This window comes from Amaranthus tricolor, chromosome 10 (genome assembly GCF_026212465.1).
Source record: "Amaranthus tricolor cultivar Red isolate AtriRed21 chromosome 10, ASM2621246v1, whole genome shotgun sequence".
In the NCBI taxonomy this organism is placed as follows: Eukaryota; Viridiplantae; Streptophyta; class Magnoliopsida; order Caryophyllales; family Amaranthaceae; genus Amaranthus; species Amaranthus tricolor.
Window position 1 is genome coordinate 7,488,258 of NC_080056.1, and position 14,357 is coordinate 7,502,614.

Sequence of the window (14,357 nt, forward strand, 5' to 3'; positions counted from 1 at the left end):
TAAATTCCCCTTTTTCATGGGTTTTGTAAGTTGTATTGTATTGATTTTGTTTGAATAAAATTCCAGAAAGTTTTGCTCTCTTTGTTTCTTCTTCCTCTTTAACATGGTATCAGTTGGAACGATCCACTTCTTCATCCTTGTCCCATTACCATTTTGATACCCTCTTCCATCATCTCTCTGCATTTCCCAAATGTTGCTGTAATTTTTTTTCTCTTATCGCTTTGTTTTCATTCTCCTCAGGAAAGTCTTCTTCTCTCCTTAGATATTCTCTCTTTCATTTGTTATGTTCTTGAATTTTTTTTTATAAATCTTGTTTTGTATTCCAGTTTTTCAATTGCATGTCAAATTTCTTTCATTCTATCTTCGTTTTTTTTCCTTCAATTTTCCCCAACCCTAATTTTTCTTTCGTTTTCCCTCTTTCTTCATCAACATGTCTGCTGATTCTATCAACGATTTCACATCCAACAATTTCAATTCTCGTATCATTGATCTCACCACTGATCCGAGCACTGTTTTTTACATCCACCCCTCCGACACCACTGCTCAATCCTTCGTCTCTAAAAAATTTGAAGGGCAAAACTTCATCACCTGGAAATCTTCTATGATTATTGGTCTATCTACTAAAAATAAAATGTGCTTTGTTGATGGATCCTCACACAAACCAGCACCCACTGCCCCTACATATCAAGCATGGATTCGCTGTAATGATATGGTAAGAGGATGGATTCTTAAGTCTTTAAGCCCTATTATTGCCAAAAGTGTTTTCTTTTTCAAGACTGCTCAAGAAATGTGGCAAAATCTTGAAGAACGATATGGCCATACTAGTTCTACACAACTCTTTGCTATCCAAGAAGAAATAGCCACTATACAACAAGATAATGATGATATAGCTGTTTTCTATGCCAAAATCAAAGTTCTTTGGGATGAATTAGATGAGGTCAGCCCTTTGCCAACTTGTGAATGCCTCCGCTGTACTTGCAACCTACCATCCAAATTCCTTAAGATTCTCCATGAACAACGTCTTATGCAATTCCTGATGAAGTTAAAGGATGAATACAGACAAATTCGAAGTAATATAATCATGATGCATCCCTTGCCCACCATCACAGAAGCATACAAGATGGTCTTACAAGAGCAACACCACACCACTCTCACACAGAATAAATCTCACCCTGAACCTCTTGCTTTTACTGCTGACAAAATTCCACCGCACCATTTTCCCTCAAATAGATCCTATCTCAACAAAGGTAGACACATCCCTAACAAAGGCATTCTGACTACATACAAAGGAACAACCACAAAGAATTCTTTCTTACATTGTGACCATTGTGTAACACCCCGGCCCCTCGGACCGCTGGTGACTACTCATGGAGACTGTAGACTGGCCCCACAAACCAACGTAAGTCTTTCCAGCGCACTTTGGCCTCACTCGTGCGCACCCGGAAACACTTCCCAGGAGGTCACCCATCCTAAGATTGATCCCCACCAAGCACGCTTAACTGCGGAGTTCTTAACAAATGGGCTCCCTAGAAAAGAAGATGCACCTTGTTGATATGTGTTGTCTATCAATCCCTTTTCAAGCTAAATCTGGGGTATTACACATTGCCACTGTCCTGGACACACTATTGATAGATGCTACAAGCTTCATGGATATCCTAAAGATTATAGAACTCCAAACCAAAAGAAGTTTGCTCATCATTCACAACTTGACATACAAGAAGAGGTCTCTACTCCTTCAAGATCTGCTGATATGATGCATTCAAATTTTACTAAAGAACAATACTCACAGCTTCTCAATCTCATTGAAAAACAAAATTCTGATGCTCTTTCCACACCACAGCAACCTTCTGATCAAAGTCTACACACTGCCTTCCTTGCAGGTACCATTTGTCTATTATCTCATATTGATAATGATTGGATCATTGATAGTGGAGCTACTGATCACTTTTGTTCTAACCTCCAAATGTTCCACACATACAAAAACATTGAGAATCAACACACCTTCATTACCATTCCTAATGGAAAAAAGATACAAGTCACACACATTGGCAATATCTCTTTAACAAAAAATCTACAATTAAAAGATGTTTTATATGTTCCAGATTTTCAATTCAACCTCATCTCTGTCCACAAACTTTGCCAAAACCTGAATTGTAAAATTACTTTTAATAATCAAAATTGTTTTTTACAGGGTCCTACCCTTCCCAAGAAGATAGTTCTTGGTAAATTAAAATCTGGTCTCTACTATGCTAAAGAAGATTTCTCCAGTGATTCACAACAGTCCACTTCTCCCATTCCTTCTGCTGGCAATGTCACCTCTTCTTCAAACATCTACACACAACAAGCTAAACTCTGGCACTTACGACTGGGTCACCTTCCTTTTTCCAAGCTCTCTCATGTTCTTCCTTTCTTTTAAAATAAACCAAAATACATTGACACTATCTGCCAAATATGCCCTGCATCCAAACAATGCAGATTACCCTTTCCTATTAGTGAAATAAAAAGTACTAAACCCTTTCATTTACTACATATTGATGTATGGGGACCATATAAACATGCTACCCCAAGCAACTGTAATTTTTTCATCACTATAGTTGATGATTTTACTAGATATACATGGATTCATTTACTTCAATATAAATCTGATTTTGTTAATGTTCTACATAAGTTCATAGCATACATTGAAAATCAGTTTCAAAGCAATGTTCACATTATCAGAACAGATAATGCCAAAGAATTGTGTGAAGGTCCCATTAAAGATTTTTATTATAAAAAAGGAATCACTCACCATACTAGCTGCACCAATACTCCACAACAAAATGGTGTTGTTGAACATAAGCACAGACACTTATTAAACACAGCTAGAGCATTATCTTTCCAAGCTAACCTACCTCCCACCTTTTGGGGAGATTGCTTACTTTGTGCAACATATCTTATAAATAGAATGCCTCTATCTGTTCTTAAACACAAATCCCCTTATGAATTATTACATCAATCCCCTCCTGTGCTTGATCATCTCAGAACTTTTGGATGTCTATGCTTTGTCTCCACATCTAAGGTCCACAGATCAAAATTTGATCCCAGGGCTGATGCTTGTGTTTTCTTGGGTTATTCTCTCACACAGAAAGGGTACAAAGTTTTAAATTTACTCAATAACAAAGTTTTTGTTAGCAGAGATGTTATCTTCTATGAAAAACATTTTCCTTATCATAACCAATCCAGCACCAACAATTCTAAACAACCTTTTCAATTCTTCCTCCCTGCTGACACAACACAACCTCAATCTCTTACCTATCTCACTGATGAACTCTACCCAACCTATTCCATTTCTCCCTTACAAACACCCACCTCAGGCTCTCCAAATCTCATACCTCTCAAAACTGTTCAACCAAGTAACCAACTTCCTATTGACAACAATACACATATTCCCCCCAGGACCTCTACTAGAATCTCCCATCCCCCATCTTACTTAAATGATTATGTGTGTTCTAATATAATTTCTGATATTTTTACTCAACATTGGTGCAATTTGGTTACCTTAGACAACATTCCCACTAACAGTAAGTCCATTGTTTATGATACATCCCAATTTATTGAACCCACAACATATAAACAAGCATTTCAAGATAACAGGTGGATACAGGCCATGAATACTGAAATCACAGCCCTGAGAGCCAACAACACTTGGTCCTTAGTTGATCTTCCACCAGGTAAGAAGCCCATTGGATGTAAATGGGTCTATAAAATCAAACTTAAAGCTGATGGAAACATTGAACGCTTCAAAGCTAGGTTAGTTGCAAGAGGTTACACACAAACACATGGTGTGGACTATGATGGGACATTTTCTCCTGTTGTCAAATTCTCAACTATAAGAACTATCATTGCTGTTGCTGCTACTAAAGGTTGGTTTCTCTATCAACTTGATGTAAATAATGCTTTTTTACATGGAGACCTTCATGAGGAAGTTTATATGAAGCTCCCAACAGGTATTCCTAATCCTAACAACAAAGTATGTAAATTACACAAATCTCTATATGGGTTAAAACAATCATCAAGACAATGGTTTGCTAAACTCCACAATGAATTACTCCTCCAAGGATTTAAACAATCCAAAAATGATTACTCTTTGTTTATCAATACCATTGATTCTTCCCTAACTATAGTTGCTGTTTATGTTGATGACATTATTCTCACAGGTAACGACCCAAAAGTTATTACACAGCTTAAAGATCATCTACATAAAGTTTTCAGCATCAAAGACTTAGGAAGATTGCATTATTTCCTTGGCATTGAAGTATCCTATGTTCCACAAGGCATCATTCTCACACAGCATAAATACACTAAGGACATTCTCCAAGCCAATGCATTAACAGATTTCAAAGCTGCTGCCACTCCTTTACCTCAAAACATGAAGTTAAGCTCCACTGAAGGAACCCTCCTTGCTGATCCTCTCTATTATAAAAGCATAGTGGGAAAGTTGAATTTCCTCACTAATACTAGACCTGACCTGGCTTACTCTGTTCAGCATCTGAGTCAATTCATGCAGCAACCAAGAGACACTCATCTTCAGGCCCTTCATCACACTCTAGGCTATGTTGCTCATACATCTGGACAAGGTATTCTCATGAATGGAGCTGACAAACTTACACTACAAGCCTTTTGTGATTCTGACTGGGCATCATGCCCTGATTCAAGAAAATCTATATCTGGCTACATCTTACAACTTGGCAAATCTCCTATTTCATGGAAATCCAAGAAACAAGCAACTGTATCAAGATCCTCTGCAGAAGCTGAATACAAAGCTATGGCAAACGCTGCTGCTGAAATTACATGGATGGTACGCCTGCTCAAAGATCTTAACCTCCCTGTTCTTGAACCTGTCACTCTCCACTGTGATAATCAATCTGCCATTTACATAGCCAAGAACCCAGTATTTCATGAAAGAACAAAACACATTGCTATAGATTGCCATTTCACAAGAGAAAAAGTAATGGAAGGTCTCATTCAACTAACCTATCTTCCAACTTCTTCTCAAATTGCTGACATATTCACCAAAATTCTTCCCTCACACCAATTCAACAAACTCATGACCAATCTTGGCATGTTATCTCAGCCTAGATTGAGGGGGGGTGTTAAGAGTACTACTTATGTCCATGAACATATCACATAATTCCCTTTTTCTACCCTCTCTTTTTCCTTGTCAAGTATTATATAAATTCCCCTTTTTCATGGGTTTTGTAAGTTGTATTGTATTGATTTTGTTTGAATAAAATTCCAGAAAGTTTTGCTCTCTTTGTTTCTTCTTCCTCTTTAACAGTAACTGAGAGTTTGAATGAGAAAAAGTCTTGCGTGAGAAAGAGTGTAGCATAACGTGTCTTCAATCATGTCTACATCTTTTATTTATATTTTAGACACTTTTTTCACAAACTTTAAAGCGCATTATCAACTATTCTCAATGTAGAATCTTATATTTTTATTTGTCACTTAAAGTTAAAAGTGCTAACAAAGCTGATGGCTCTATTTTGTAAATAGCTCATAATATTTGCGCTTTTAAACATTTAATCATATAAATCATTACACAAGTTTACGTGGATGATGTTTTTCAAAGTAAATTAAGGAGATTACTTTGAGAATTTGAATTTATTCGAGTAGGTTACAAAGAAATTTTCAAATTTATAAAAATAATAATATTAAAATATTTTTTTACAAATAAGATCATAAACTTTAGAGCAAGGCTCCCTCCATAAAAAAATCCTTCTTTCAATCTCTTCTCCTTCTTTTTTCTCTCAAAAAATCCTAGCCTCTATTGTTAATTTTAGAGCTACTATTAATTTTTTTTTTTACTTTTGCTTATATAAGTATAAAAAAACCCTAGCCTTTTTATATGAATATAATTCATGCTCTCTATATTACCATTTATTGGATTCGGTCTATCTATATATTGAGTTTTAAAGTCTCTCATGGTGAGAGTTGGAGTCTAATCATCAATTCGAGGGTAAGAAAGTATATGACGTCATCACGAGTGTCGGTTCTGCTAATACAATCAATAGTATCAAACTTTTCTCCTTTTCAAAGCAGGGCGATGGTAAATGTCATCTCGGAGGAGACTATATTAAGCAACGCTATATGATAAAGGAAAGACTTTAGTGTTAAATCTTCTCTAAAATAATCCAGACTTTTTTCTATATAGAATTTCATTTGACAAAATTATTAGATATTTGATCAACTATTAGTCTATTATAAATATCATACGATAATTTTATGAATAAATTATTAGTTTCTTATAAACATACTCTATAGAAAAGTAAAGAATATCGATAGTGCCTCTTTTGTAACCGCCCAATTTTGCTTGTGACTTGCGATTTGTAAGTTGTAAATTTGTAACTCTATCCGCTGCTCATTTAAAAAAAAAAATAAAATAAAAAAAAAAAGTGAAGAAGGCTTTATCCGCTTGCTTACACGCTATACCTGCTTCGTCCAGTCTAGTCTCGCCTACTTTCTTCCTCGTTTTCTTCACTCATGGCGATTTCACTCTCTTCCGCTACAATTTCAGGTATTCTTATTCTTTCCTTTCTTTTTTTTTTTCATCATGTAATTATCTTTTGATATCCAAAACTCTCTGATTTTCATTTTGTATTGCAAAACTTAATCCGTTAATCTATAACTTCAGAATCTTAGATTTTTTGGAACTAGTTATGAGGTCTATACTATATATAGGATGGTATACTAAGCATTTTCAATGGATTTTCTTGCTTACTTCTGATTTAATTCAGTAAATTAAATCCATGAATTGTGTTTATGAAGTGAAATTCTGACTTGCACCAGAAGAATTGGGATGTTTTTGATGTTTTTGAGAACTCATGTCAGATCCGATTATATCACTGTAGACTTGCAAGATTACATGATTGGCTTCTTGGAGTCAAAATGTGTTTTGCGTCTGAAACTTGCCATATGTATTTGGATCTGTGAAATCAAAATTAAGGACTAAGGAGAGTATAAATTTGCAAATTGATTAAACAATTATTCAACAATGCACATGTATAGTGAAAACATCAACGTTTTGTTGGGATAAAATCTAGAATTGTTAGGGTTTGAGCTATGCGGAATGTTAAGTGAATCGAGAAACTTATTGAAGAGTATAAATGTGACATAAGTACTTGAAAGAAATATAAATTCACTATTTATTAAACTATGAGAGTAGTACAAAGAACCCCAAACTATTAAGGGTCAAAGTACAAAATATGAAACACACAATATGAATAAACGCACAATGGAGATATAAATAGTGGATACAAGAGAATAAGATAAATGTGTGTGCAATATAAAAATGGTAGTTAAAGGGTTTTATTGGCGAGCCTTTATCGTTTGAGGTTTGGCGGATTTGATGGATGGATAAATGAATGCTTAACTCCCTTTCATAGAAGAATGGGGGGTTTAGTTGTGTCCTTGCTGACATTAGGAAGTTGATGGATATTTCTAGCAAGTTTTTCCATTCTTGATTTAGAGCTATCTATAATATCCTAAGCCTTTTAAGAATAGCAAGTATTTCTTAGTTGGTTAAAATATTGGGCCACACTTAACGATTTCCAACTTGGCACAAAATTTATGGCTTGTTTGATGATGGTATTTGAGCCGAATCAGGATACTATTGAGAAGCCATAGAGGACCCAGTAAAATGTTAAGATTTTTATGTCTAATAGCCTTTAACAGTTCAAGAGTTCATGAGCACCTATGGAAACTTTGAGTACTCCATCTTGAGCCAAAATCTTGCATCCTTTAGAATCAAGATTGTCTATGTTTTATTTTAAATCTGGAACATGAACATTAGATCCCGATTTTACCATTATGTGTCTTGATCCAAATAGAGCCATACCACAGACTTTGCAATGAATATCGTTGCTCATAGCAGCGGACATGTTCTTTTCAATACTACAGTAATTAAGTGACTATTTTGAGAGCAAATATGATAGGTAAAGTCAGAATCAAGACCCCAATCAGGAGAACTACTACTTTTAGGAGAAGTAGCCAATAAAATATCATTAAACTCTATATCACTAAAATCAGCTTAGTCCTTGCCTTTTCTTTTCTTCTTCTCTTTCGAGTTTTTTTCTTTAATTTGAAGCCATAGGAAACATCTTATGGCCATTAGAGGTGTTCAGATTTTCGGTAATTGTTTTACTGTATGATCCCCCATTTATATATAATCCTTCAGCATTATCTCTAGAACGCTTTTCACGGTCAAGTTTTTCTTTTGCTAATGAACATGCTCTTAACATTTTCAAAAGTCAAATCATCATTATTGTCGTATAGCATGATTTCTATGATCCAAAGTGGAGATTGTTAATTATGGTTCAAGTTTTGGCCCAACCAACAATAATTATTCCAACTATATCATGATATTAATCTCATTGCATGAGGATTGTAGAAGGTTCTATCTTGATCAAGAAGATCATGTTAAGCTAGTGAAAGCCAAAAAACATTATCATCATTTGCTAGAATGTTCGGTAGACATCTTATTGTTTGCCGACGTTGTTCCATTGCCATTTAGCTCGTGTAAATAGGATGCTTTAAGTCCATTTCACGAGTGAACAACAACACACAAAACCCTCCAGATAAGCCATAAAGCCCTACTATACATTTAACTCTACACATTTTATCCACTATTTTATAATTTATATCTCCTTTGTAATTTTATTTATATTGGGAGAGTTTGTGTTTTCTTATCACACTAAGATTTAAGGTTCTTGTACTACTCTCATAATTGAAAATATAGTGGATTTACATATTGTTTATGTATTCATTTTAGCACTTATCTTGCATTTATACTAATCTATAAATTTCTCAATTAACTTATGCTTGTGCATTAGCTTAGTTACCCTAACAAAAGGTTAAGAAGGGAAGGGAAGTCTCCCTCATTTGCTTGGGAGGAAAAGGAGAGGAGAGGAAATAATTGACAATTTCTTCATATTTGGAGATATTTGGTTATTTACAAAATATACGGACTTGAGGCTTGTCCCATTCATCTGATCTGATTTCATCTTACAAATTTGTTTAGGTCTGATTTGAATTTTTCTTGTCTTTCTGTTGTAATATTTTTTTTATTATTAATCATTAATTACTATTCTTTGTGTAATTTTTCTTATTAAATATATTTTTTTGATGTTTATTATTATTATTATTATTATTATTATTATTATTATTATTATTATTATTATTATTATTATTATTTATTTAGAATTGTTATTATTATAATTAGTTTTTGGAACTTTGTTTATGATCATTGTTATAATTTGAATTCATACTATTGTACTCATTATATTCTAGTTTTATGTGGTTTGTGGTTCTAATAAAAAAGGAGTAATCAATTGAATCAACTATTGAACACATAAAAATAGAAAATACTCCGTACGACATTGATATTATTCATTACATGCTAAAAATTGTACATAGTTATAATAAGCGTGCCAAATTTATTCTATTATAAATTTTAGGCAATAAGGATTGTACCATTGTTGTAAGATTATGTAATTTTTTAAAATTCATATTATGTTGATCATTTTGCTAATTATTTAACTTCTACATATATTTGGTTTTTACGTCTTTCATGTTTATAATAGATTAATTTAATTTGTGAATCTTTATTTGTGAAAAATTTTCAAGATATCTAGCATTGATGATATTGCATAGGTTTTTTTATATATTGCTCATGCGTTGTAACCGTCATTTAAAATGCCCTATGTATTACGAAGTTGAGGAAAACCATATGATAAAAGTTATTTACCCGATTTTGAAAATATTAGAAGTTTACAACTTTAAATTGATGTGACTCAAAAATAAACTTAACTCAATTTTTTTTAAGTACAATACAACTCGACAAATTTAAATAATTGTAGCCAACATATATAATTAATACTCCCTCCTATTGTATAAATGTTTGTTTTGACACTAATTTTAAGGAAAAAAAAAAGGAAAGAGGACCACATGGGACCAAATGGGAGAAGAGAGTAAGCGTAAAAGTAGAGAAAAGATGATAATTAAATGACAATTGTGTAAAGTAGTTAGATCACATGAGGTGTAAGTAAGGGAAAAAGGGTACCAAATAAAGAAATGAAATGCTTGATGTCAATAGGCCAATAGAGAAATTTGAACATTTGATTAACAAGAGAGAGTAGTTAAATAAAATTAATAATCTATAACTCCATTGATAATAAACATAATTAATAAGATTAAGTAATAATAACAAGTATTAAGATCTGGTCTTTGGTCTTAATCTGGTGCGCTTCGATTTGAAAGAGATGATGATGCGGTAATGAGAGTGATTTAGTTTTCATAACACCAAATATAGGCTGAAAACATGAGATATTCTTTAAAACAACCCAAAACGCTAGTGTTACACCTATACATTAAGGGGAATATGATTTCGTTTTTTTGGAACCTTCACTACGTGCTTAATGCAATACGATCATAGGGCAAAAATACAGTTTCGGTCACGTTCGCGATAACGGTCGCAAAACGGATTCACGGCCAATACAGATGGTTTCGCAATCAATGCGTCCTATATTTCGGTCAATAAACTCAATAACCTTTACAATACGGTCACAAAATGGTGATATGAATAATCAATAAGTCGAAGAGAACAAGTTCTTAATATCTTCAAATCTATTTGCTCCAAATCCATCCCCTCTTAAATTGGTATCTAAACCAAAGAAGTTATACTTTTCCAAATTCCCCCCTTCCTTTTCTTTCCATTTTCTCAATCCAAACGAAGTGTGAATTTTTAGGAGCCGAATCTTGGATTTTGTTGATACTTCCCGCTGTGTTGGATTCAACATGTTTTCTCTGGCTGGGAATATAATAATCTTGATACCCCTTCAATATCTAGTGTTTGGTTTGAGTATGTGTTAACTTTTTTTTAGAGTAATTAAATTCAAGCAAGTTTAGATTAAGACTTTCAAATTATTTACGGCTAAAGTGAAGTTAAATTAAGGGCGATTAAGTTTTAGTAAATTCAAATCAGGGCTACGAAGTTCATTTACAATTACTTATATGCTCTAAATTCAAATATGAGCACTGGGTGGTAGGTTTGAAAAAGGGAGTCAAGTGTTACCGTGTTAAGCCTTAAGAACAAAACCTTATTAGAGTATGCATCATTTCTAGTGCTAGTTTTCCATGATAGATGTGATATGGTACTTGTTTTTATATTATAAAATCTTGAATCAGTTGCAAAACCACTTTCGCAGTCAATGCAGATAATTCTGTGGTTGTCGCAGACTATACTGTGTTCACAATATTTATATGAACCTTTATAATGCGGTTACGTTGCGGTGATGTAGCTGATATGCGACTTTTATTTTGTCATCGACTTTTGTTTATCTATAGGTGGTTCTAACCTCAAGACATGCGAGCTTCCGTTCTCAAGATGCAGCTCTTTGGGGAAAACGGTAACAATTGCAATCCCCATAAAGTTAAAGGAATCGAGAACACGGCAGAAGTTTTCTATTTGTGCACAGTACAGGTCTTGCTCCTGACACTTAATTTTTCATATTTTTTAATCTCCATTAGCAGTCTCAAACGCCCTCCCTTGCTCCCCCCCCCCCCCCCCCCCAAACTAAAAAAAAAATCAGTTGTGGAGGAAGAAAATACGCAAGGAGCTGCACTCAGGAACCTTGTGTTGCATTCATCATGGATTTGTTCTTGTGAAGATGCTTTAAAATAGTCATGACTCATGATGAAATTCGTAGAGCGTATAATTCGCAAACTTTGCATGTCTTGACATCTATATGTTCCTTTTTTTTTTTGAAACACAAGCCATGATTTGCTGCTAACTTCGACAATTGAAGACCATTTTTTGTAGTTTATCATGGCATTGGGGTAATGCATATGGGTATATTCTGACAAAATTTTGCTATGGACGTTGCATGTGCAATGATTCCTTCGATGTGGATTGATTAAATAAAGCTGATATGGGTTTACTCTGTTCACTTAATTGTGTGCAGCAATTCTGACAGAGGCGGAAGTGGTGGTGATTTTGTTGCTGGTTTTCTTCTTGGTAGTGCAGTGTTTGGGACTCTAGCATATATTTTTGCTCCACAGGTGCTTTGACATTTTCTCTCAATATTTTTCCATTTGGCCTTTTTATGCCTCTTACAAGAGCTACCTTGAGATCTTTGTATGTTACAAATTGTTGTTGATTTAAATGAGACTTCTTAGCATTTGGTGCGATTGATGAACCAACAATGTGGAAACTGAGTTGTTACTCGTGAATGTTTGTATTTTCCTTGAAGATTTTAAAAATTAACCATATTTTGATCTTTTTGTTAACCCTTAGCTTAATGTGTCTCTATTTTATAAGTCCTTCAAAGTATAGGTGCACCTTTTTAAGGAGTCCAAGGGGACAAAAACTTTGTGATCCTACCAAAATTTCTTTATTCATTCATTACCTCCATAATTAAACACATCAAATGGTGATGAGGGGGCAGGACAAGAGTAAATTCATCATCACCTGGTGTCAGACTCGCTATTTTATGAGAAGTTGCTTGTTAGGTTGAAAATGAAGCATCAAATGTAGGTACCCCTGTTGGATTATATAATAACTGGCATGGATACATGCTTATAGTAATGTACAGAAATGTTTTATCTTCCATATTGTGAGTTAGAACTTGGAGATTTTTCACCAGGCTTATGGTTCAAATCTCTGTCAGCTCTCATTTTGTCACAAGAATGTTATTGTTTTTTGGATAGTTAATGTGGAAGACTGGTGTGAGAATGCCGATATTTGTGACCTGCATTGCTTATTAGTGTTCACTACTAATTAGCTGTTTCATAAGGGAATAATTACAGACTTAAAGCTGTATGACTTGAAATTGTGTGTTTCCGTAGCGACAGGGTTGCATGGTGTAGTTGATTTGGGTAAAACTAAATATGAAAGCAGAAAACTTGATTTTATAGCTGCTTTTTGCTTTCAGATCAGAAGATCGCTGCTGAATGAAGATGAATATGGTTTTCGAAAGGCCAGGAAACCAATATATTATGATGATGAAGGCCTAGAGGTACGTGTTGTGCTACTGTTTAGACATATTTGCTTGAAGCATATATCTTCATATCTAAAAACCTAAAATACTCGTTTCTGTTTGAGCGAGAGCAGAAGACCCGACAAACCCTCAATTCTAAATTGAGCCAACTGAATGCTGCTATCGACAATGTATCTGCTCGTCTGCGAGGTGGAAATAATACTTCGGTGCCTGCTGAGTCTGACCCAGAAGTGGAAGCAATGCTATAAAGTTCGGTTGTTTTTGACGGTCAGAGAGAGTTGTGTGACCATTGATGATATTGTTGGTTGTTAGCTTTAGTGAGAATGCAACCATGATTTGCTGTCGAGGTCTTGCAGATGCAGACCCATACCCATATATGATATAAACCATAAAGTTTCGTCATTTCTTCTCATCTATGGTCTTTGTGGATATGTTTATCTTGCATATTCATGTTTTATGGTCTCTTCGTATTAATTTGTGATAGATTTGCTACTCTGCACAAAGTAACATCTATTGAATGAGATTCTTGTGGAATCAACCAATGTTACCTTAGTTTCTTGAGGTTTTTGAATTGATATTAAGATGTAAAGCCGTAAAGTAATCTAAAAGTATTTAGATGAATAATTGATATAAATGTGATATTTTTATATTAATTAAAAGATGAATAATTTATATATTAATTAAGGTAGAATTTTTAAATTTGAATTTTTTGAATAAATTAAAAGTTTATAACGTTAGTCTATAATTGTAAGCCTTAACAAAGAATTGACTCAACTTGTAAAGGGGAATAAAATGCGATGTGTCGTCACAGGTTCAGACGAGTGGGAGGCGACTCATCATATGTACATAAGTCATTTGTCTTGGCGCAAGGGAATTGAACATTGGGAAATAGTACTGCAAATTGCGTGGTTGTATACGACTCGTCCTGGAGTCTACTAGGCGGTTTTCCGCGTGGCTCTTCATCATTTTATTAAGTAATCTAGTGTTGAATCAAAAGTGGAATATAACGAATTGAGATGAGTCTATATAATTTTAATTATCTGAAAAACTCGTATCATATGTGATATTCAAAACTTAAAAGACAACCACAAAATGAAAGGAAAGCTATTTGCTAAAGGGTTGGATTCCGAATTCAAAAAATAGTTTGTACTTGTAGGCGTTGTAGCTGGACCAAAGCTAAAATTTCAAAATATTTTTTACTATTGATATCTCTATCCGCTCATGCCAACACTTTTGTAAATTGTATAACTTATTCAACATGGTTTTCAATTTAAGTTAAATCAAAATAAACAACATATCATCATCCCTGAATGTACAACTCTAACT

General features: G+C 34.1%; 1 protein-coding gene across 1 annotated transcript; it reads left to right on the plus strand.

The window, feature by feature from the left end:
• Positions 1-6,355: 6,355 nt before the first annotated feature.
• On the plus strand, positions 6,356-13,565 carry LOC130825676 (uncharacterized). Its single transcript, XM_057691018.1, has 5 exons — positions 6,356-6,553; positions 11,380-11,515; positions 11,997-12,093; positions 12,966-13,049; positions 13,145-13,565. Exons 1-5 carry the CDS (start codon positions 6,520-6,522, stop codon positions 13,277-13,279), a joined length of 486 nt encoding a protein of 161 aa, XP_057547001.1. The 5' UTR covers positions 6,356-6,519; the 3' UTR covers positions 13,280-13,565.
• The last annotated feature ends 792 nt before the right edge of the window (positions 13,566-14,357 follow it).

Excerpts from the sequence above, each read along its gene's own strand:
- LOC130825676 (XM_057691018.1), top strand. The coding sequence starts at position 6,520 with ATGGCGATTTCACTCTCTTCCGCTACAATTTCAG. Across the intron at positions 11,516-11,996 it reads TCTATTTGTGCACAGTACAG|CAATTCTGACAGAGGCGGAA; the intron begins GTCTTGCTCCTG and ends AATTGTGTGCAG. Across the intron at positions 12,094-12,965 it reads CATATATTTTTGCTCCACAG|ATCAGAAGATCGCTGCTGAA; the intron begins GTGCTTTGACAT and ends TTTTGCTTTCAG.